Source organism: Mastomys coucha, unplaced genomic scaffold, assembly GCF_008632895.1.
Source record: "Mastomys coucha isolate ucsf_1 unplaced genomic scaffold, UCSF_Mcou_1 pScaffold12, whole genome shotgun sequence".
NCBI lineage: Eukaryota > Metazoa > Chordata > Mammalia > Rodentia > Muridae > Mastomys > Mastomys coucha.
Genome location: NW_022196894.1, coordinates 54,709,344 through 54,734,509, shown reverse-complemented (window position 1 = coordinate 54,734,509; position 25,166 = coordinate 54,709,344). Strand labels below are relative to the sequence as shown.

The 25,166-nt window shown below is 40.1% G+C and overlaps 2 protein-coding genes across 2 annotated transcripts in view; one reads left to right on the top strand and one right to left on the bottom strand.

The window, feature by feature from the left end:
* Window positions 1-2,428: 2,428 nt before the first annotated feature.
* Window positions 2,429-14,081, top strand: Nit2 (nitrilase family member 2). Its single transcript, XM_031364139.1, has 10 exons — window positions 2,429-2,515; window positions 3,549-3,667; window positions 5,402-5,522; window positions 6,460-6,548; window positions 8,265-8,358; window positions 8,810-8,884; window positions 9,903-9,981; window positions 11,426-11,524; window positions 13,347-13,402; window positions 13,727-14,081. The coding sequence occupies exons 1-10, from the start codon at window positions 2,509-2,511 to the stop codon at window positions 13,816-13,818; spliced, it is 831 nt and encodes a 276-aa protein (XP_031219999.1). The 5' UTR covers window positions 2,429-2,508; the 3' UTR covers window positions 13,819-14,081.
* Window positions 14,082-16,477: 2,396 nt separating this feature from the next.
* The window catches only part of Tomm70 (translocase of outer mitochondrial membrane 70), a 31,842-nt gene continuing 23,153 nt past the window's right edge, over window positions 16,478-25,166 (bottom strand). Inside the window, exons 8-12 of the mRNA XM_031364138.1 lie at window positions 24,500-24,607; window positions 23,094-23,210; window positions 21,462-21,559; window positions 19,578-19,700; window positions 16,478-18,482 (exon numbers count right to left, since the gene is read on the bottom strand). Coding sequence (XP_031219998.1) covers window positions 18,329-18,482; window positions 19,578-19,700; window positions 21,462-21,559; window positions 23,094-23,210; window positions 24,500-24,607 — 600 coding nt within the window. The 3' untranslated portion in view covers window positions 16,478-18,328. The remainder of the gene's footprint in view (window positions 18,483-19,577; window positions 19,701-21,461; window positions 21,560-23,093; window positions 23,211-24,499; window positions 24,608-25,166) is intronic.

Here is a 25,166-nt window from a genome sequence, read left to right as displayed (position 1 = left end):
GACCAGGCTGGCCTCGAACTCAGAAATCCACCTGCCTCTTTCTCCCAAGTGCTGGGATTAAAGGCGTGTGCCACCACTGCCCAGCCTGGCTGCTTTGTCCTTTTTAAACTGCTCTTTATGGCTTTGTCCCTTTTTTTTTTCCTTATGAAGGACATTTAATTGGGGCTAGCTTACAGGTTCAGAGGTTCAGTCCATTGTCATCAAGGTGGGAACATGGCAGCATCCAGGTAGGCATGGTGCAGGAGGAGCTGAGAGTTCCCCATCTTCATCTGAAGGCTGTTAGCAGAATACTGACTTCCAGGCAGCTAGGGTGAGGGTCTTAAGCCCACACCCACAGTGACACACCTACTCCAACAAGGTCACACCCTGGGCCAAGCATATACAAACCATCACACTTCATTCTCTGGGCCCCATAGGCTTGTTCAAACACATGAGTCTATGGGGACCATTCCTAAACATAATGCAAAAATACATTTAGTCCAGCTTCCAAAGTCTCCATACTCTATAGCAGACTACAATGCTAACAGTCCAAAGTTCAAGGTCTCTTCTGAGATTCATCCAATCACTTAACTGTAATCTCCAAAGCAAAACAGGAAATCAGCTGGACAAAATCCAAACTCTGCATCTCCATGTCTGATGTGAAAGCTGTCTTCAGATGTCCACCTCCTTTTTCATCTTTGTTGACTGTAACAAACTTTCTGCTGGTCTGGTTCCACTCCTTGTTGGCAGGTTTCCTCAGCAGATAGCCCATGGCTCTGGCGTCTCAAACATCTTGGAGTCTCCAAGGGAATTTCAATGTTACAGCTTCTTTCAATGTCTGGGATCCACACATGATCTTCTGGGCTCTTCCAAAGGGCTGGTGTCATTTCTCTGCCTTCTGTAGCACTCTAAGCTCAGGTTGATCCACTCCACTGCTGCTGCTGTTCTTGGTGATCATCCCATGGCACTGGCATCTCCAATATACTGGAGTCTTCTGTTGCAACTAGCCTTCACCAATAGCCTCTCAGGCTCTCTTCATGGTGCCAAGCCTCAAATCCTTTGCATGACTCCTTCAGTCCTGGGCCATCAAGTACAACTGAGGCTGCAATTCACCAATGGCGTTCCATGGCCTCTCACAGTGCCAAGCCTCAGCTGCTCTTCATGACCCCTTCATGCCTTCCAAACCAGTACCACCCGGGTGATTCTAACATATTACCAAGTACAACTGCAGCATGAGATAACGTGGAACACAGCTGCTTTGTGCTCTCAGAAAACAGTTCCCAGAAGATTTCACTTCAATGATGCTGGTCTCTTCTTAATCACCCCTAATTTCTGAGGTCCAGCTAACCAGCATCAATTGTCCCAGCAGTTTTCTTCTCTCCTTGACTATAAAGTCAGAGCCAAATGACCAAAGCTGCAGAGTTCTGCTGCTTGCGGGGGCTGGAATGTGGCTCCCTTGTTCTATTACATTATCACCAGCTCTGTTTCCCAACTCCTTCACTGCCTAAAGTTGGCTGAGCTTTGCCCTTTTAAAACTGCTGTTTACGGTACTCCCCCTCTCCCTCTGTCTCTCTGTCTCTGTCTGTCTGTCTTTCCCAAAGTTTGTAAAAAGCTCAACCCCCACTGAAGAAAACTGGCTAAATTGTTTCCTCTTGCCAAGATGTGTAATCCCTTTATTTCTGTGCTCTCCAAATGTGACAAGGTATGCACTTTCACTTACAACCACTGCAAAGCTTAGAAAGCAATGAAGCTAGCTGGGTGTTTTGCTACAGGACTCAATCCCTGCATTCAGGAGTGGGAGGAGGAGGATTAAAAGTCAAGGTGGGCCTTCGCTACACAGTTAAAGTGCAGCCTGGGCTACAGGTGATCCTGTCTGAAAACCGGAAAAGTGCAAAACAAAACAATAATAAATAAATAAATAAATAAATAAAGTATAAATTATAATGAATAAAAATGAAATAATAAATACAAAGGTCAAATCTTCGAATACTGCTTAGCACCCACTCTCTCCATCTCTTTCCCCAGCCCAGTTAGGAGCAACCAGGTGCACTTCCTCAAGCCGGTCAGCATGGAGCATCATTCATTACCCTGGCCACTGCTGGGATCCAACCTGAAATTTAAGTCCTTTGTGCCACAAGTAGGGCCTTTCTACCCCAGACGTCCCGCTCCTTAACCATTGTGGCACACCACCATAACAAGGGCTGCTCTTCTTTGACCTTGCTTTTGAAGGCCCTATGTAAAGAATTTGTAATTATCACTTCTTGGTGTATGCAACCGCAAAGGTTGTGCCATTTTTAGTACGGGGCCCAGGCAAGAATGTAGCTTAGGGGTAGACTGTTACTTAATGTGCACAAAATCGGAGGCTGGCTTACCAACACTGCACAGCATAGCACAAAAAACAATTTTCAAAGCTCATCGGGGCTCCGCCCCTCGGCCCAGCCCTAGACCACGCCCCTTCTGCGCGCGCACTCGGCGGAGGAGCTTGACTGGCAGCAATCGCTGTGGCCTGTGGTGCTCGGAGCAAGAGCCATGTCTAGTAAGTGGCTGGTAGAACTGGTTGTCCAGTTCCCAGCGGAAGCGCAGTCCTTGGTGCAGCGATGCAGATGAGCCGGTTGGGTCCCTGCGTCCCCGGGTCAACCTTGCCAGTGGCTCCTGTCGCCGGGCTCCGCGGCTCGGGGAAGCCCAGGGGCGGCGGGCCGTGCGAGCGCAGGCCTCCGCGCAGGGCGTCCTGTGCTGTCGGAGCTGGTCAGCTTGCGGGTTGGGTGGTGTCAAACTCGTGGCTCTGACTTCCTCGCCTCACAAAGCGGTGGATAATCGCACCTCACTCCGCAGTTCCTCGTCAGTAAAAGTTTATAGGTGCAATGACCTGGCATATTCATGGAAATGATATTCTCACAATGGGCCCTTCACTCGCGGTGTTTTCGTGCCCTCCGCCCCCACGTGTTCATCTTCAGTGTCATTAATAGCTTTTCCGAGAAGGTGAAGCCACAAGTCTTGCACACGGAGAACCCCAGTGGAGGGGGGTTTCCTGCATCAGCCTGCAGAGGGCGCTTTGCACCCGCCCCAAACCTGGGACCTTATCTATCCGTATTGGGTGGTTTTTGGAAGAAGCTAGATACAAAACCATAGTAAGTTTTATCCTCTCTTGCCTCAGGCGCGGAGACAGTCTAACTTCTTATGGTTAGGGGAGATATTAGTGAGTTTCTGTGATACTCTGGTGACAGCTCAAGGTCTGTTAACCTGAAAATAATGCCAGGTTTTGGTTTCATTTATTTTTAATTCTGATTCTGGCACTGTTCAATTAAGAGGCGTTAGGGGCTAAATGTAGTTTTTATCATATTTATGATAAACCAGGGAATGAGCGATCATAGTTTCTATACTTTTAAGGAGAGCTTCGGCCTTCTTCAGAAGTCAGGTTTTGTCAGTGTTGTAGGTATAACCCTTTAGATTGCCAGTAGTTGGGACAATCAAAAACCATGTTCAAACACTGCCCGATATCCTGTTTGAGAATCCTCGTTCTGGGTGAACTTAGTGGGCAGATCTGACGACTTTTTTTTCTTTTTCCCCAGCATTCCGTCTGGCCCTCATCCAGCTTCATGTTTCTTCCATTAAATCAGATAACATTACCCGGGCTTGTAGCCTAGTCCGGGAGGCAGCAAAGCAAGGTGCCAACATAGTTTCTCTGCCGGTAAGTATGGGGGCAGCCTGCCCTTTCTAGGAGCTGTGGACCCACCACAGTACTTCGTCCTCTTGTGTCCCACCTCCAGCAGTGCCTTTTGGAACCCTAATATTGTTTTGTATTTGTCTCATCTTTCACAAAGACTAGCAGCAGTCTTTATCATAAGATGTCAAACGTGGTTACAAGTTTTGAACAAAATCACCTACCCTGTTCAGACAAGGAGTAAGAAATCCATTGGGGGACTTCCTTAAAGACACACTTAGGGCCTGTACGATTACTTGGTACCCTATATAGATCAGGCTTTTAATTGTTGTCATGTTTTATGGTCAGACCATATTGCTTTAGCACTGTTCAGTTTTTGAAAAATTGTCTTGAGGTTTGAGTTGAAGGTTATATCTTATTTGTTGATAAGTACAGTCTCAGAGTTCCTGAATGAGCAGGGATCAGTAACAAAGGGAACACCCTGAGGAGCCAGAGGTCAGTTCCATAGAAGCAGTTTACTTTGTTGTTTTGAGACAGGGTTTCTCTGTGTAGCCCTGGCTGTCCTGTCACTTGCTCTGTAGACCAGGGTGGACTCGAATTCAGAGATCCACCTCCTTCTGCCTCCAAGTGCTAGGACTGAAGTCATATGCTACCACTGTCTAACCACTCTGTTTTTAAGACAAGGTCTCTCACTGGGACTTGGGGCTCACAAGTTAGCTGGACTGGCTAGCTATCAAGCCTCAGGGATCTGCTCGTCATTCCTCCCCTAGTCCTGGAATTATAAGTGCATCTCCTCATGCCAGGCTTATTTTACATGTGTGCTGGGGATCAAACACATGTCCTCATGCTTTTGGGGCAAGCATTTTACTGGTTGAGACATCTCCCCAGCACAATCCAGTCTTCCTTTTTAGATCATTGTGTTGTCATAGCTGCCTGGAACTTACTATATACAACAAACTCAGTGTTCTCTGTGCATCAGTTACAGGACTCGTCCTGGTACCTAACCGTGGTCTCTTGTTAGTTTATGTTGCTGAGATGAAAAGTCTAGGAAGGAAAGTGCTTGAGTTATGTGCATGCGTACTTAGCTTGCTGACTCTTGATATGCTGGTCATTTTTAGTATAATGCTTGGTACATAGACACTGTCGTTAAATGCAAAATGAGTGAATTTAAATTGAAATCCGGTAAATGTTTACCTGTTGTCTTCTGACATGTCAAAGGACTGCAGAAGGCAGATGTGTGTTGTAGGTGTGTGTTAGTGTCGTTGTCATTTTTGGCATCTGTGTCCCATCCTTGTCTTTGTTTTATTCTCACCCACTTTTCCTATCCATGAGAGACATCATAAAGATGTCAGAATGGAGTTAGAAACAGTTTATTTACAGTTAATAAAACAGTTTAACTTTTGTGGCTTTCAGAACTTTTTAATGCATAACTTTTATTGCTTTACATAATTAGTGGTATAATTTTGAGCTCCAGAATTCATCTCAGGATTCAAAAATCACAGAGTAAACATGATTTGTGATGGACCTGGATGTCCAAGAACTGGTAATTCCACAGGCTCCAGGTCACCAGGAATGCTTTGTTCCCCTATCCTCCCCTGGGCTAGTTGCCTTTGATTACATGTTCTTTAGCTCTAGTGGCATCTTTTCCTACTGGTGTTTTATCTACTCCAAGCAGAATGGGAAGTGCTGGGTTTCTACCTTCTTTAGAACTTTAAATGGTTTGCCTGGTTCCCCCCTTTTTCTTCTCTAACATGACTCCAGGAGTGCTTCAATTCTCCATATGGAACAAACTACTTTCCTGAATATGCCGAGAAGATTCCTGGGGAGTCCACGAAGAAGCTTTCTGAGGTAGCAAAGGAGAGCAGCATATACCTCATTGGAGGTAACTGTTTCCATGTGGTGTAACACCTAAATATTAAAAATGCTAGGATGGCTTCTGTTACATTTAAACTAAACATTTAAACATTTTAGCCCTTGAAAAGAATGAGATTTCCAGGGGTGGTGGCATACACCTATAATCCCAAGACTTGGATAGCTGAGGCAGGAGCATTATAAATTCAAGGTCAACTTGGGATACACTTCAAGATATACTAAGTGTAAAAAATGCAAGCTCAGCATGATTATGAACAGAATTTAGGTTAATCCTTCCTTAAAAGATGGTTGCATACTTTCACATAGACATAAATACCATAGAAATGCACCAAACTGATACTGATGACATTCTCTGTTAAAGAGCTAGATAGAATGTGTGTGGCAAGATAAATTTGACCTGTGTTCTATGTGCTGATTTAAAACAAAAAGCCCAATTAACCTCCAGAGGTTCAATAAATATAATGAACAAGATTATCTTGTGTCATGATGATCATGATAGTTAGGGATTAGAAATGACTAGGTGCTGGCAATGCATGAAGTATATATGGATTGGTTCTGTGATGAAGAAAGGCTTGTTTGTGTCTTAACACTTCTCATCACAGAGCCCGTGGGATTCAGTTTTGTTGTAAGACTTGGATTTGAGCAATGAGGAATTCCTGATTTTGCTCTGATGTTACATATTAACTGTTGCTCAACATCATGACTGAATTTCAGGAGCATTTTGGTTATTTTTTAAACCTTTCTCTGACATCTGAACTAGTTATATTTAATCAATAAATTGGAGTTTAATCACTGAAAGATATACTTAAGGGGAGAAAGAATGCTTAGAATAAACTTTATTATTGGGACCAAATGACTGTTTACCATACCTTTACCTACTCTCACAGTTATTGGCCCATTCCTTTTTGTTACTGTTTTTTGTGACTGTATATTTCTCTCAATGAAAGGCTCTATCCCTGAAGAGGATGCTGGGAAACTGTATAATACCTGTGCTGTGTTTGGGCCTGATGGAAATTTACTGGTAAAGCACAGGAAGGTAAGTAGTGCAAATCTCATTGCCTTCCAGTTTCTGTTTCTTGCGAGGAAGGATATAGATGTAATTAATCTTTAAGCCATTGGTTCTGTATGGTTCAACCTTGTTGAACTTGTTGCTGTGTGTAGGATCTCAGACATACTGTTAAATATTAGGTGCTCTTAGGTGGGCAGTGGTAGCACATACCTGTTTGTTTTTTTCTCCAGACAGGGTTTCTCTGTATAGCCCTGGCTGGCCTGGAACTTGCTCTGTAGACCAGGTTGGCCTCCAACTCAGAGATCTGCTTGCCTCATGCCTTTAATCTCAATACTCTGGAGGTAGAGGTAGATGGATTTCTGAGTCTGAGGCCAGCCTGGTCTACAGAGTGAGTTCCAGTCAGGGCTACAGAGAGAAACCCTGTCTCAAAAATCCTAAGAAAAAAAAGAAAATGTCCTTGTCTTGTGTCCAGTCTCGGAAGGAACACATTCACTATTTTACTCCTAAATGTGATGTTTCAGAATTGCTTAATATGACTACTAGATGAAAAGCATTCCCTTCATAGAAAGTGTTTTGTTTTGAAAACCATGGTTGGTTGTAGAAGTTTACTGGATACAGACTGGAGATAAAGCTCAGTGGTAGGCTGCTTTCATAGCATAGGCAGGGCCTGGGTTTAGTCACTGTCATTGTCCCTCTCCCTTCTGCTCACACACAGCATACATTACAATCACTCATTATATGTCCTTGAGATTGTATGGTGTTTTCCTTTACTAATGTGATAAATTACATTGGTTAATCTTCTGATATCAAGCCACATTTGTTGTGCTTGAAACAAAAATCTTACTTTATCTAGGCATTTTGTGGTGCATGCCTTTAAACCCACCACTTAGGAAGCAGAGGCAGGTAGATCTCTGAGATGGGGACCAACCTGGTTTACTGTGCAGTTTCCAGGAGAGCCAGGACTACAGAGAGAAACCTTGTCTTGAAAAAGGAGAAAGAAAGGGAGGGAGGGAGGATGGGAGAGAGGGAAGGAAATAAATAAATCTCATTTGTAATTGTTTTGCAAAATTTTACCTGGACTTTGTGTTTGTCTTGGTCCTTCTGTGTAGCCTAGTCTGACTTTGAATTCCAGTAGTCCAGACTGGCCTGGAACTGGTGGCAATCTCCTTTCAGAGCATCCTTCATGCTAGAATTACAGGCATATGCCACCATGCCAACTTACTTGTTTTTAAATGCTGCACATTCTTTTTGCTTTCTTTGTTGATCGTGTTGTTTTTTTAATTTTTGACAAGGGCTCTATGTAGCCTTGCCTATCTTGGTAGACCAATCTGACCTCAGACTCAGAGATATACCTGTTTCTGCTTCCCAAAGGCCTCTTCTGCCAGTTTTGTCAGTTTGATTCTGATTCTGAGTGAGTAAAGGCAACACACTGCGTCCACCATGAGCCTATACATTTTTCACACCTGGAAACAACAGGGGTTATAAAACCCACATCATTTCCCCATTTTCCTGTAGTAGAAAGGATAGGCAGAATTGTTAACTTATTCCTTCAGAGACTGAAAACAAGATAAAGGCCCCAATGATTTAAGACTATGCCTGAGATCTTACACAGAGCAATAAAATAAGTGGTTGGATGATGTTTGTGCTGTCAATCTTAGAGCATTTCCATATCTGACTACGGAGAGAGATCTGCCACTACTGCTGTGAGGCCAGAGGTAACCAAATTAATTATTTGTGATGCAGATCCATCTGTTTGACATTGATGTTCCTGGGAAAATTACATTTCAAGAATCTAAAACATTGAGTCCTGGTGATAGTTTCTCCACATTTGATACTCGTACGTACCAGATAAATTTGCCTCTTACAGTAATCCCAGAAAAGAAGAGCAGGTATTTTCCCTTTTATGTCTATCTCCAAGTTTTTTACATATCTGTATTAAAAATTCAGAATTGACAACAGTAAGCAGTCGGAGATCTAGAATGTTTGGGGAGAATGGAAACCTAAGGTTTTGACATCACCTTTCCATTGGACTACAGCCTCCTGACCATGGCATCCCATTGACACATTGTATTTAATAATGCACATTATTCAGAATGAACTTCTCAAAGCTATCCTGAGACTGTGAATGTTGTCTTTGAATGATGTCCCAATAGGATTGAACTTACAAACTGTCTGAGTAGGAGTCCTGGATTAATTCTTCTAGTCAGTGTTTTATGATCAGAGAAGCTTTACTCTCCCATTCTATGCCAGAGGTTCACTTATTTATGCATTGTTCTGTTTGAAAACAGCTTACTGCAGAGTGGGCCTGGGCATCTGCTATGATATGCGCTTCGCAGAGCTTGCACAAATCTATGCACAAAGAGGTGAGTTAGGGCAACAGATGGGTTACAAAGCAGCTTGGAGATTTGATTCTGGGGTGGTATCTGTGGCATGAAGATAACCCCTAACAAAAGTTGCTCAAAAAAAACAAAACACAAAAAATTTACACACAATGTCAGAAGTGCAGTGTTAATGTCTCCACGTCCAGTACTTCCACAGCAGCTTGCTAACCAGACTTCTGCTGAGCAAGGGATACTATGGTTACAGGGATCGGGGTATGTGTGATCTCGCACACTATGTAGCAAAAGCTTTGTTCTTGAATATTCCCTTTACCCTTTGGCTCTAATATCACTGTATTTGGAGTTGCATGGGGCCACGTAGAAATGCAGCAATGGTCTGTACTCTCATGGGTTTCAATACTCACATAGTCAGTAATATTTTGGTTTGGACAACTTACTACCTGCAAAAAAGAATGAGACAGGTCAGAAGACCCAAGTTCTCGTTCTAACTTTACTCCTTAGCACTTGAACAATCATTTTACCTCTCTAGGAGGGTGTGGTTCCCTCAGAGAACTGGTATGACAGGATTGAGAGAATTTACAAACTTCTGATGACTTTCAGAGAATACCAGTGTCCTTATTAAGCTACTGAAATCACTGACACTTAACTAAGTGGTATGGATGATTGACAGCTGTTTAGCAGATGAGGTGCATGCATTCTGGGCTGAAGAGTGTCTGAAATGGTACTGCCCCAAATCGGTTGGAAAGTCACTTTGTACATCTCTTCACTATGTGGTGCTGAGCATCTGAGGCCAAGCGACATTTTGATAACATCATTCTTTTTAAAAGTGAAGGCACAAGTCTGACATAAGCCATCCTTTGCGCTTTTCTTGTGGCTGTGTTTTATTGGCATATCTCTAAAAAAATTTAAATTCAGAGACTGTCTTATTAGGCTGACCTCTTTTTGTGTGAGGAAAAGTTTTGAGTTTGGCTCTACTGGATAAGGAATAAAGGGAGGGAGTAACTGAGTGCTCACCTTTGTACTTTATCTCCCACATCTGGAGGCTGCCAGCTCTTGGTGTATCCTGGAGCTTTCAATCTGACCACTGGACCAGCACACTGGGAGTTGCTTCAGCGAGCCCGGTAAGAAAGGAATCAAGCATCTCAGTGTTGATAGATCTATCAGCCTTAAATGGAACCCTGCTCCTGCCTGCCCTGGCACCCAGATGCACTTAGAAAGGATGACTCTGCACAGAGAGCTCTGCTAGGTACGGTCTCTGATGCCATAGCAGTTCCCTCAAGAGATGCTGGGGTTAAAGGCATGTGCTACCACCACCACGTTGCCTGCCTTTTGTTTTAAATTGTACATATTGCCCCTCCCCCTCTCTTTTTATGGTTGGACTATTTCACTAAACAGTGACTTCCACTTCCACCCATTCTGCAATGGCTGAATGCCACTCTATTGTACATGGGTTTTATCTACTCAAGAGTTAACAGACACAGGATGTTTCCGTTTCTTGCCTCCTGTGATTGTCCAATGCTGGGTTCAGATGTCTTTTCATGTGCTGTTTCATCTCCTTTGGACTTACACCTTTTAGTAGGATTTCTGGACCACACGTCCTGTTTTTAACTGTTAAGAGGCAACTCCACTGCTTTCCACAATGGTTATACTAACTTACAGTCCCACTCACAGTGTACCAGGGTTTTCTGTATACCTTCACAGGGACTTAAGCTTCTTGATAACAGCCATTTGAACTACAGTGAGATAGTTTTGTGATTGGTCATCATGATTTTGAGTTGCCTGATGATTAGTGATATTGGGCCTTCTAAAAATATTTATGTTGTGTTTGTCAGCTGTCTATCATTGTGACAAAATGCCCTAGATAAAAAAAAAAAAAACAAAAAAAACATAGAAGGATGGAAAGTCTACTGCAGAGTCTTTTCACCCCAGGCCGAAAAGAAAGAGGAGGGGCCAGGGTTCACAGGCTCTTCAAGAGTACCCCCAACAGCCTAATTTCTTCCCTCTGTTCCTTCCTTCCTATAAAGGTTGGACAACTTCCCTGCCTAGTAGTGCTGTAGCCTGAGAACCAGCCTTCCGTACCATTTGCTTGCCTTCTTAACGTCGATGTACCTGTTGTTCTTCCTTGATAGTCTGAGTAGCCAAGGCTGACTTGAACTTTGATTCCTCTTGCTTCAGCCTCCTGGTTGGTGGGATTAGACACGGACTTTGACTTACTGCTATTTTTAAATTGGGCTGTTTTGTGACACTGACATTTTAGAATTGTTAGCTACATATCTGCAGATATTTCTGCCATTCTGGAGGTTTTCTTTCTATGCTTGGTACCTTCATTTGCTGTACAGAAGCCTCAGTTTGATTATAATCCCATGTGCCTCATTTGTGTCCTATTTACCCCCAATTCTTGCTCAATCTAATATATAGAGGCCTTTTCCTGTGTTTATTTCTAGTGTTTTCATAGTTTGCCTTTTTTATATATATATAAATTTTAAAGAACTGTATACACTTGGATAGCAACATGTTGAAGGTCTGCAATGTGCAATGTATTTGCTTTCTGTCTGTCCACTACAGGGCTGTTGACAATCAGGTGTATGTGGCTACAGTCTCTCCTGCCCGGGATGACAAAGCCTCATATGTGGTCTGGGGACACAGCACTGTCGTGGATCCTTGGTGAGTATGTCTTAGGCTGAGTTCAGCTGGAAGTTGAAAGATGATATAGGATCATTTTTCTGCAATTCCTACCCCTTTTCATCCATATATCCTGACAAGCATTAAGAGAAGCTTTTTACTTGCAACCCACATGAGAAGGAAGCTATCCTGCTTGCCACATTGAGCCCCTGGCTGTTGTCATCTTTGCTTGTCTAGGTAGTCCTGGCAGTCATACAAAATGAACAAGGAAGGCAGCAGCATGGTCAGGCAGTTGGTTTTAGGAAGATTTCAGAATTCTTAGTTTGTATTTGGCTAGAATTTAGGCTGAGTGACTGGTCCAAGGGCAGGAATGAGAAGCAAGGGAAGAGTGTTATTCTCTGTGTAATTAGAGATGGGGGAATGGGTTAAAGCAGTGGTTCTCAACCTGTCATAACCCCTCCATACATATCAGATATCCTGCATATCATATATTTATATTATGATTCATAATAGTAGCAAAATTACAGTTATGAGGTAGCAACCATAATTTTGTGGTGTGTGGGGGTGTCACCACAACATGTGGGTCACACCATTAGCAAAGTTGATAACCACTAGGTTAGAAGAAATGGACTGTCTCCCTGCGTAAAGGTAAAGCATTTTATCACTGAGTGAACATGGAATATCTGTCCAGTCACACAGATGTTTCTCCATGGACAGATCACATGGTTCGCAACTGTATGAGTAATTTGACAACATACATTCACATACAGAATCTCAATCAGACACATGTCCTTACTGGAACTTTGGACAGTGTGTGTGATTCTCAGGAGTTCCACACACTAGGGTTTATGGGTACTGGAAAACTGGATTAGGCTGGATTCTGTCACATTCCTGTCTAGATGTTGGTGACAGGCTCTATAGCCAGTTCTGATGGCTACCTAGAGTGGCTGTTTGTTGCAGAGAAATTTTGGGTTATGTGCCCTTCCCTTTCTTTCTTTCTTTTTTTCCCTGAAGCATTTTGGGGTCTTCCAGCCTGTGACTGTAGGGTGGTTGGTATCTGAGTGGGAGTGACATTAGAGAAAGAACTTTGAATTTGTCAGTACAGATGGGTGGGAGTTAGAATTCAATCAAATGCAATTAATGGTATTGGTATCTCATCCTTGCTAAGAACCTGTGGCTATCTGATTAAGTACAGTCTGTTAAATGTGCCAGATGGTTTGTTTTGACATATTTGGAAATTAACCATTTCTCCAGATATATTATTGAGGCCCTGCACTGGGCCAAAAGGCTGGGTACTGCAAAGTTTTCCAGAACAGCCTTCACCTGGTCCTGTCAGCATACTCTTGTGTTACTCAGATGCTGGGTAAAGACTTTTCTTCCAATATGAAACTCAAAAGCAAAGCTAGCCAGGGATCTCGGCTAGACAGGTAGAGGGTTCTTGTAGATCTGGGCCCTGTATAGGCCCAGCCTCACTCCCTTCAGGTGTGGTTGCAGTTGCGAGTGCATGAGGAACAGAAGGAGACCTTCCTTAGAAGGGGCTTTTTCCAAGTAGTATTGAGACTTCCTGTTGACTCTTGGTAGCTCTGTTCCCAGATACTTATAATCATGGATGGGCTATGGTTTTCTAGCAGTGTGCAGCTTATTAAACATATTCCACTTTCCTCACCAAGCTTCACAGGACTCTTATTTCCACATGATGCGCCACACGTTCTTAACATAAATAACAGAACCAGAATTTATAATACTTCCTTATTTTAGACCTTAGAATCTTTCTTTTGGCCTGGTAAACAAGGAGGAAAATATAGAGAATTTACCTGTCAGCAGAGGTTGGTGAATCCCTATTCATTCTCTGGCTTTCCTTCAGGGGGCAGGTCCTAACCAAAGCTGGCACAGAGGAAACAATCCTGTACTCAGACATAGGTAAGATTTGCCCTGGTGTTATGGTTATGGTTTCTGGTGTCTCCACTGCTCTGAGGCCACATTCTGTGGCTGGTCACTTGGAAGGAATCCTTTGTGGCCTGCTCTTCTATCCTGGTGATAATTCTGTTTTTGAGGATGAGCTCTGGGGCTTTGTCTCACTGGGTTTTTTTAGTTTGAATTGACTCAGGACCAACTCCAGGTCACAAGCATCCAAACTAGGCAAATGTTCTGGGGTCACTTGCTGAGACTTTGGTTTGGAGACGAAATTTCATTGCTTGGTAACTAGTTGCAAATTATTAATCATATGTGTTCCTGTTTTTGCAGACCTGAAGAAGCTGGCTGAAATTCGGCAGCAAATCCCCATTTTAAAACAGAAACGAGAAGACCTCTATACAGTGGCGACAAAGAAGCCTTGATATCTGTTTCAAAAATGTCACAAACAGGATGATGCTCTGTAAGATGATCAACTCTACTAAATCATTCTTTGGGACAGGGCCCTTTTATGTTAATTCTATCAATGATATGTATCACAAGGACTGCTATTTTAATTAAAAGTTTCTTCTTTAAATGTGCTTGGAAACAGTGTTCTAGCTCTTAACTAATTAAATTAGTCTGATGATTTTTAGGCATTTCAGTCTCAAGATCCTTTTGTACAATTAAAAAACGAAGTCTCTAAGCATTTTTGTTTCCATGTGTAGTGTGCTAGTCCCATCTGTCTGAGCAAATGTACATTTACAAGAACACTAATTTTCATGGTGCTAATACCCCATCAACATGACACTTGCAAAATTTTTTATTAAAAATTGTTTTCATACATATTTTGATGTTTTTCTTCTCCCCCAATTCCTTTCCACTCATCCAAATTTATGTTCTTTTTCTTTCTAAAACAAACAAAAACTCCATAAAATGAAAATCAAAATTAACAAGCAAAAGACCAATAAAGACAAAAGAAAACAAAAGTCCACAAAAAAGAAAACAATGGAGCTTAACGTGCCACTTGTAAACAGGAACAGATGTGCAGTTGGGCCCCGTGATCTATACAATACTGCTTTAGCACACCCTGGTTCAATACCACACTGGTAAATCAAAACTTTTCCAATATGTAAGAATATAGGCTATTACTGTGGTTACTTATAGAAGAGTAGTGACTCTAAAGAAAAAGAAAAAAGAAGTATATGATTTGGTAAGATTTGGCACACATACATCTATGAAATACCAGTCAAGAAAGTGAATATATGTAGCACCACCAGAAGTTTCCTTATAAGCATTCTGAAATATTTTTGTATGTGTATGTGTAGGTGCTGAGGTCAGAAGAAATACCCCAGGGCTGGAGCTAGAGGTATTCATAAGCTGCCCAATATGGGGTGATAGGAACTGAACTCAGGTTCTCTCCCAGAGCAGCAAGTACTTTTAGCCAGTGGGCCATCCCTTCAGCCCCTCCCTATAATCTTATAAACTCTCTAGCTACTCAACCATTAATAAACTTTATCACCACAAAGAACTTTGAGTTTTCTAGAATTATGTAAAAAGTGAATTATAACCTAATACTTTTATTGGGTGTTTATCTTACCTGTGCATCAGTGATGTGTTACTTGTTGATGGACACTTGAGTTCTTTCCACCTTTTGAATGAAGGGAGTTAGAAACAAGCTTTTCACGTCTGGAGCAGTAGAGTCATGGGATCATATATCTACTTCACTATCAAATTGCTTTCAAATTGGTCGTACTATTTTACAGTGCTGCCAACAATTGTATGAGTTCTAGTTGTCCCCTATTCTTTATCCTCATCAACTTAGTGAAACTTTTATTGTTTTTACTTTTTGGAGGTGGTGCCCTGCTATGTAGCCCACACTGACCTTGAACTTGAGATCCTCTTACACTGACCTCCCAAGTGCTGGGATTATAGGCACAATGCCATAACCAGGTTCTTCTCAGTAAATTTAATATTCCTTGGGCTGGTAAAATGGCTCAGTGGGTAAAAGCAGGCCTTTTTTGCTTTTCAGACCTGATAACCTGAGTTCAATCTTTAGAATCTATTATGGAAGGAACCAGTTCTATAAAGTTGCTCTCCACATGTACATTTCACACAATAAAAAAATTAAAAACTGATTAATCACTAATACTAATTTTTTCACATGTAACTTTGATGAAATATCAGTTAATAACTTTAGCCTATATTTTTATGGGTTTATCCTCAAATGATAAGTTGTTTATATATTTTGATGTACATTTTTTGTCATAGTCTCTGCTCTAAAGGGGGAAAATGACATACCAGTCCTCACCCTGGGGATTAAGCCCCAATCTCACATGCTAAACATTCTCCTTACCACAGCTGCAACTTCATTTATTCTCTTAGTATTTTATCATTTTCTATCTTGCTATGTGACTCTTCCATCTCTGTTACCTAAGTATTGAGATAACATGCTTGTTCCACCATGCCAACTAATTTTCATTTTTTAAAAAAGTATTATTTAAAGAGCAAACTGTACTTTCACAAAGGCCAACTTATTATTTTTTTTCCTTTAAAACAACTGCTTATGTTTAGTTATTTTGCCCGCATGCATGTTTATGCACCGTGTGTGTGTGTGTGTGTGTGTGTGTGTGTGTGTGTGAGCTTGTGAGCTGACACATGAAGTCCCGGTAACCAGACCTCTCCAGCTCTCCTTTATTTCCTTTTGGGGTTGTCCTCTTCTGTGTCCTGTGACGTTTATGGCTGTAGCTTACTTACGTTCTCAGTTCTCAATTCTCAAGTTCTCTTATGGTTGAGACTATGATTAAACTCCCTTGTGGAATCAGCACAAAGAACTTAGCCCCAGGATAACTTCTGACAGATGGCTTTCTAGGCTGCTGTACAAGTTTAACATACAGATAAAGAATGAATCCTCACTACTGCTCTTCATAGAGCTTTGTTTCATTCTTAGAGGGATGAATATTGGCAGGAAATTTCATGACCACACCAATAAAAACTAGTATATACCTATCTTCAAAGTTAGTTTGAATCAACAAGAAACTGACTGAAGAGGGTTTCAATTAAAAATGAACAAATTTCCTATCTTTCTGTTTCAAAAATGGATAGAAAAGCTTGAATGTAGTATTTATTTTGTGAATTTACATGTGAAGCCATTTACAAAAGTAAAGATACAGACAAATGCAGCTTTCAGTGCAGTTTCAAACATGTTCACAACAAGCAAAAACGTTTTTGAATATCTGGAATGACAGTATAGAATGGCACATGCTTCAGTGTTTCCTACCCAACCCCAAGAAAGAAGGGAGCAGAGTAGAAGATGTCCCTATTAATGTAAATACAGCCATGCAAATAAAAAACTTTGAAGCAAAGAGGTCACATTCAGAGATGTAGGACATTTCTGTATTTAGGGTTATCATCATTGGAGAATTATTTCACAACAAAATGAAGAGCTCTCCAACTTTCCATTATCCCAGTCACCCTAAATTACGCTAACTGCTCCTACTGATATCAGCCACAGGCTTACCAACATCATCCAAAAACTCACTTTATAAGGAGTCATTCCTAATATTTCCTAAAAAGACAGCATTTGTAGACAAAATCATTTTGGTTTCAGTGGGATAAAGCACCCTTTTAAATAAGAGTGTAAAATGCTCCTTTACTCTCAACAATGTAAACTATAATTAGACATTATGTCCATAAGTCTTAACAGGCTTTTCTTTTTTTTCTTTTTTTTTTTTTCTTTCTTTTTTAATCATTTCACTTAAATAAACCTCAACCTGTCCTGGATCCTGGAAACAGACTCAGGAAGAAACCATCCCTTCCCAACCAGAAAAATCCAGCATTTAAATAAGAAAAAGGATAGTCTGTGAAAGTGATGAATAGAAACAGCTTAGAGAATCAAGAGAGGATGAAGTACAGATAAAAATGAACAGAACAAAAGTAAAGTCAGCTGTCAGTATCCCTGGAGATGTGGACGTGGACCATCAGTCCTTAGAGGTCAAGGTCACCTCAATACAAAAGTACTCTATGTACCGGACATCTCTGAAAATACTGGCTCAAATCCCTTAAGTTAATAGCCACAGCTACACCACCAAAGTTTTCATTTCAAAAAAGTATGCCCTGGCTCTAGGACTGACATCCTTTAGAACCTTTACCAAATTTCTGTCACTAGAAAATTTAAACTAATTAAATATTCCTATATATCATCACATGTACTCCATCTGTACGTGGGTTGTTCACATACACCCACTTTCATTAAAAAGCATACTATTAAATAGTACTTACTATGGAATAGGCACGGGCAAGTATATACATGTCTTGTTCATCTTACCTTCCTTGTTCTGTCCCTCATTAAGTCTTCCTGTACAAGTATCAATCAGAATATTTTGCTTCTGTATAATTTACTAAAGTTCTACAGAATCAGAGGCACTGTGCATGCTGACAATAGCTTAAAGTCTTTCAATTTTACTGAAATCCATATTGAAGCTTTTCATCCTTCAAAAAAATTAAAAAGGATTAATTGAATACAAAACAAGTATATTTTACAGCACTTACTATGTTAAAGACTATCGTACTATAAAACACTCACATATTATACAAACAGCTATAAAAACAAAACCATTCAGAACATAATCCCCACCCCAATATTAAAAAAAAAAACCAAATCAACAAATCAAAGTTTTTATTTGCATGGCCAATTACTCTTTGTATTCTACAACTTTGTTTTAATATCCCTTTAACAGGTTCTAAGCTTTTGTTGCACAGGGAATAAAAGCTGCAAGACTGCAAACTTCCTTCAACAGCCACGCCCACTACACCTAAACATGAAACAGATGTAATGAATGACATCACAAAGGGACTACTAAGGTCCACCGTTCAACAATTCAGGACAGTGTCTTCAGGGTTCAGTTGAAGAGGGGGTGAACTTCTTTAAAAGAGTCAGTCTGTTTCCCCTGGTGTTTATAATGTCGGTGGTTTTAATCCATATTTCTTTGCTACTTCTGTCTGGGCATGGGCAGCATCACAAAGTGAATACAAATGAGCCATCTCCATTTCCGACTTGGCCAGGTTGATAGCTTTGTTGAACATGTCAATGGCTTTCTCCATGTTTCCTCTAAAAGAGCAAAAATTCAAAGATTCTTCAATAAGCAGTTCTCAATAACCAATAAAGTTTAACTGTGCTGCATGAAGCCTTTAAACTGGAATTATAATAAAACGTTTCTTTCATAATAAACAAAAATGCATAGCATAGCATGCTGAAAGCACCAATGAATTTACATTACACTCCAATATATCGATCCCCACCTCTCCTCCCAGTTCCCCCCTCCCATAGCTCTTCCACTACTCCCCCTCCCCCTCTCCTCTGAGAAGGGGGAGCCCCTGTGAGTATCACCCCACCCTGGCATGTCCAATCTGCAGGGAGAGGCACATACTCTCTCACTGAGGCCACCATGGCAGCCTATTCTGTCTACATTATCTTGAGTCCTTTGTTAAATACAGGCATTAGGATTTATCCTTTGTTAAATACTACGGCAACTAAGTTGGTTACTTAAAAGCCAAAATTTTCCTGGTTCCTAAGCCTGTATGTTTCTGGTGAAACATGAGGCTTCTGGCAATACAGAACACCAGTACTTGGGTGTATAATACATTCTGGAGGAAATACCAATATTAAGGGGGCATAATCCACTACATATATAGCTGTCAACATTAAATGTAGACCTTATGTGCAACTTTGGGTAAATATTTACACAAAACAAGTTACAGGAAATCAGAATTGTAAAAAAGTCCAACTAAACCAGAGATTTCATGAAAACTCAGTGGCTCAGAAGATATGTCCAGTTTCTTGGCTGGTTGTTTCTTTGTAGTGGGATCTAGATTCCAATATAGCCTAATTATCTGTTCCTCGTTACCTGGCACTGACTAAACCATACTTTAGATATTTCTGGTCTTCCCACAGGAAGAATAAAAAGGAAAAAGGAAATCATACACGACAAAGATCTAGTCTCACTTTTTAAGGCACAAGCCTGATAGCTTTTATAAGTTTAAATGAAATGAGTCAAATCTAAATTCCCTAAGTTTTAGGCAAACCTGCATCAAAAGTACAGCAGGCTTTAAAACTGTAATAGATACTGATTTATAACCAAGTGTATGTCATGAGAACAAAAAGCAATAACTATTAATGTCGCTAAGAAGCAGCCTGAGAAGTTACCTCTGCACTTCAATAGTCCCCATGGTCTCATATGCAAAGTCACATTTGTTGTCAATTTCAATAGCCTTGCTGATAAGCTCCAGACCTTTATCCAAATCTTGCTTCCACTGAAGTTGAAGTAAACTGGATTGGGGGGGTAGACAGTTAGATGGACCCAATACTGATAGACATATAAACGTATGACTTGGGTTCTGCCCTCAATAGACAAATAACAATTTATAAGAAAAGCAAAGACTACAGCAGATCACACACTGGAGGCTTCTGGTCTCTAATCTGAGTGCCTGGCCACAGATTTGTAAGGCATGACCCAGTATTCTTTTGCCCTGTATTTCTAAGAAACAGAGACAACTGATTTCGTATGCAGATACCAACCCTGTTTCATTTCCTCCCTACTCCTGTCCTAGGACCAGTCTGACTCCTGGGAGCAGGTCCTAGAGAAGAGTTTTGTGGAGTATAGTCTCATTTTTTTGGTCTCTTTTCTACTATGCTACTGGCACTGGCTGATTTCTAGATGTATACTCAGCCTGTTGTCTCAGTAGTATTTGGTTCCATTTCATGGAAATAAAATGTACGTTAAACCCATTGTGAAAAAATTGTTCTGAAAATTAAGGCAACTTCTCCTTCTACTCTGATAATATAAATTATCTTTACAAAAATAAAATTTCTGTATTATTTTCAACTTACTGACTATATTATAAATTCTGAATAATATCATACAATCATTTCAATTAATTAAATGTAAAAAATACTTGTTTTACAGCCTTTACATTCTTCCCCATTTATTGTATGTATGTTTCTGTAAATGTATGGCACGTAAATTCAAGTGCTAGTAGAGATTAAAAGAAGGGTCTCAGATTCCCTGGAACTGGAGTCACAGGCAGTTCTGAGTTGCCTGACAATATGGATGCTGAAAACTCAACTTGGGTCCTCTAGACAGTAAGGACTGCTCTTAGGTGCTGAGCAATCTAATTTCTCTTGTCCTTTCCAGCCTTTAACTTCATGTCACCATTTTGTCCTTAAACCTCACCCACAGATGTATATCATAACAAATACAAAAATTATTCTAAGTTTTTTAATATTTTGAGAAAGGTTCTCACTAGCTCATGTTGGTTTCAAACTCAGCTTCTCAATATTTTAATTTTTATACAGCTTACCTATATGCAGGATACATATATCCTGCACAAATATATGTATATATATCTTATTATATATATTACAAATTCACCTCACAAATGGCCATTATGGCAAACACTTTAATCCCAGAACTTGTAGGGCAGAAGAAGGTAATCTTTATGTCTTGAAACTCAGGCAGCAATACATAGTGAGACTGACTTCAAGCACACAAACGAATTTGCATTCTTAAGAGTTCTACACAATGTATTATAATTAAAAATTACTAGTTTTACACAATTAGCCATAACAGAAATACTACAAACTTACAAACTCACTGGTCAAATTGAGAAGTAAAAGAATATATATTTGTTTGAATGACATCATTAGGCTGTGTATCACGAAACTCTGCCACCAATGATTATTTTACACCTTGGGTTTAATAACTAAATTCTCCTTTGTTGGCTGAGACAGGAAGGCAGAAACAGACAGCAGACTCTGTCTTGAACAAGGTAGAACGTAAAGACTGTTGCCCACATTATCCTCTCATCTCTACTGTGGCAAGCATGTACCCAAGTTCACACATGCACACAGATATCACAGGTTCATAAGCACACAAAGATTAAAAAAAACCCTGTACATACTGTAATAAATTGATCAATTAATTGATAGGTTTACTATTATCTGGATCATTTCCATGAGGCTGAAATATTATATTACAGTGAAAGAGATTTAGTATTTTATTGAAACAAATAGAACCAGAAAAATACATACCCTTTATGAACATAGGTTGTAGCATTATCCGGTTCCAAATCAATACATTTATCATACATTTCATCAGCTTTACCAAACTGTTGTTGATCTGTTAATGCCTATGTGAAGAAAAACTTTAGTTATATATATTAATGTAATTGCTAAGCTGAAAATTAAAAGTATACTGCTTATTATTAAAATGTATTTATTCACCATGGCTTGTAATAAATTTAAGTCAGTTTAAACTTTATATCATAACAGAATCAAAGGGTTTGGGAAACAGTAGAGTACAGAAGAGCCTACTTTTAATGACAGCTATATCAATCACATTTTCAGGAGCTTATACTTATAATCTATCACACTAATATTAAGGGAATTAGTCTAAGGTTTAGTCATTTCAGAAGGTACAATATAAATATGGTAACTGTTATTAGTCACCCCATAACTACTACTGATGTGGCTGAAGAAAGACTTATTTTCATGGACACTATATTACAGTTTAACTTGGGGGGTGCTTGCATCTAACCTTTGAGAGTTAAATAATTTATACTATATAACTTTTGTAGAAGCTATGGAAAACATGTTCTAAATTTAAATACATGTATGTAAAGTGACATTAAATTTTCAGTGAAGTTATGCCAGTTCAGATTTTTGAAGACACTTCCTAGAAATCAAACCCATTCAAAAGAGAAAAGAGAAACGTGCAATTTGAAAACAGGCTGCAAAAAAGATCTTCCTGTATTACTTTCACTAAAGGGCAGAGATCTTTGGGTTTTCTGTGGGGTATATAACTTTATACCCTAAACTCCTGAATTTTATGACGAAGGTAAGGATGGTTACTGTGCAATTACATACAAGTGCTTATTTGTCTTTGTTTACCTTTATGTAGGTTACACAGCAGATGCTTTTAGTTAATTTACATGTGTAGTGAGCAACATTTCATTTTTATAAGAAAATGGAAAGAACTAAGACTGAAGAGACAGCAACTTGTAGGTTGATCCATGTCCCAGATTACTAGCTGTTGCCCAGTGATGTGTAGGCCACACTAGAAGAACAGTCCCACAGAGATCAACTTCTCACGGGCTTCTTCAAAAAAGCCTCCAAGTCTTTATGAAATGTCACTAAAGAGCATGAAGGAAAAAAAAAAAACCTAGCAATCTCACCAAGGGATTAGGGGAGGAGTCTAACAAAGTTTGCAACAATTTACTATTTTCTATTTCTGTGATAATTCTGGAAAGTCCTTAGTGTTTCCTTTTGTAATTAAAAAAAAATAAAAATAAAAAATTAGAATCTGGGCATGGTGGCAATCTCAGCACTTGGGAGGCCAAGTCATTCCTGATCATGGGTTCAAGGCCAGCCTGGATCTAATGTAGGTTTAAATCTTGCTTTTTGTAGTTTCAACTCTAAAACAGTAAATCTTCGGGAATTTTTAAGGAGGCTTGGTGATGCATTCCTTTAATCCCAGCAGTCGGGAGGCAGAGGTGATGGATCTGAGTTCAAAGCCAGCCTGTTCTATGTATGCCAGTGAAACCTACATAGTAAAATAAACATACAAACAAATAGGCAAGCAAGCGAGGGAGTGAGCGCCTGGAGAGAATTCCATGCTGGACTCAGCTTACACATGCAGTTCTTAAAAGTTTCTTTTACACTTACCTGGGCATAAAGTGCATAGCCTTCAGCACACCTTGGAAATTTCTTTATGACCTCTTCAAAACCTTTCATAGCTGCCTGGACTTGCGAAGAATTGTTTGCCGTATATGCCTGGCGATACTATTTAAAAATCAAAACACTCTAGTTAAAGAGCTAAAAAAAAAACCTTCTGTAATCTTTAACATATTATACAGACACAGAACATTACATAAGCATTTCCAGAAGAGCGGGTAAGTCACCTACCTACCTACTTTCCTTCCTTCCTTCCTTTCTTGTGTAAAGGATTAGAAGGTGTGACCTTTTGGAAATAGTATGTCCCTGGGGGTGGGCTTTGAGGCTAGGTCCACTTTCTCCTACTTATGGATCAGAGGTAAACTTATAACTACTGTTCCAGTACCATGCCTACCTGCCTTTTGACCTACTTTCTGACATGATGCTAATGGACTAATCCTGTAGAACTATATAGCCTTTTATAAATGTTTGCTTTTATAAGCTGCCAGCTAAGCATATAGATGGCATTTTGATTTACTTTTCTGTAGTGCCAGAATTCAAAACAAGGACTCTGCACGTTAGGCCTTCACATACTCTATCACCAAGATGTATCGCACCTACAGACTTTTTAATGTAATTTAATTTGCATCTTAAACCTATAATACCTATGACACAACTTTCTTTTTTTTTTTTTGGTTTTTCGAGACAGGGTTTCTCTGTGTTGCCCTGGCTGTCCTGGAACTCACTCTGTAGACCAGGCTGGCCTCGAACTCAGAAATCCGCCTGCCTCTGCCTCCCAAGTGCTGGGATTAAAGGCGAGCGCCACCACCGCCCGGCCACAACTTTCTTTAGAGGGAAAATTATTTTAGGATTGGCCATAAGGAAAGCAAAATCAGTTAAGCCTTATCATAATTATAAATTATTTCTTCAAATTATTATTATTATTTTTTATTTTTTGGTTTTTCGAGACAGGGTTTCTTTGTGTAGCCCTGGCTGTCCTGGAACTCAGAAATCCACCTGCCTCTGCCTCCCAATTGCTGGGATTAAAGGCGCGCGCCACCACCGCCTGGCTTCTTCAAATTATTTTTGACTACTTCATACTAGTTTATGGTGGAGAGGTAAATCTGCTATAACCCCAGGAGCTGTGTGTGCCATCACAGCTTTAACAGCACCAGCAGGAGAGGCGGGGGCAGGAGGGCTGGGAGGCCTTAGGAGAGGCGGGGCAGGAGGGCTGGGAGGCCTTAGGTGCACAGTGACTAACATGCTTCCAGAAACTTGCCTCCTGACATCGCCATTTTGAGAAAACAAAACAAAACAAAACAAAAACGGATGATTCTGTAGATAATACAATACTCACTTTGCTGGACACTATGAAACACAAATGTGCTTATGAAGTCACAAGTTAAAAAGGCACCTACCAATGCAAAACACTTCTGAGCCTGTGCCAAAGCAAACTTTGGTCTTAATCTGATACATGCATCAAAATCTGCCACTGCTTCTTCAACTAGATCCAGCAGAATTTTCAGCTAGGGAAAGAATACATAATTAAATGCAATAAGATAACAGGCTCAGCATTTAAGTTTATACCATGCTTCTCTTCTGTTGTCATAGTTAATGCTCAGCAGTTATTAATTATTCAGCATAAACTTTCTTTGCAGGAAAAAAAAAGTCACAATTCTCAAACCTTAAAACTGGTATCTGATTTAAAAATAAAAGATAATTTGAATAAAAAACTAAGAAATATAAAAAAAAATCAAGTGGTTCTGTACTTAATTTCAAAGCTGGTTACAACTTTATATAATTACCACCCAATTAATTACAAGATATTAAAAATAAAGATGGAAATGGCAAGAATTTTTAAAATGCTATTTCAACACTTTATAAACACCTTTCAGAAACACTGGACAAAATTCTCCCCTACACAGAACTAGAAACTCCAGTACTCAGGCTGGTGATGGTGGAGGAGAGCTCAGATGAGCTTGCACAACTAGTGAGACTTAGGTCTAAAATAAATAAATATACGTATTTTCAGTTGTTGTAGAAGTTTTTCTACTTCACTGTAATAAAAGAAGGCATGCTAAGCAC

Bases quoted from the DNA above. Each gene is read 5' to 3' on its own strand.
- Nit2 (XM_031364139.1), top strand. The intron at 3,668-5,401 runs GTAAGTATGGGG...ACATGACTCCAG, and splicing joins CCAACATAGTTTCTCTGCCG to GAGTGCTTCAATTCTCCATA. The intron at 5,523-6,459 runs GTAACTGTTTCC...TCTCAATGAAAG, and splicing joins CAGCATATACCTCATTGGAG to GCTCTATCCCTGAAGAGGAT.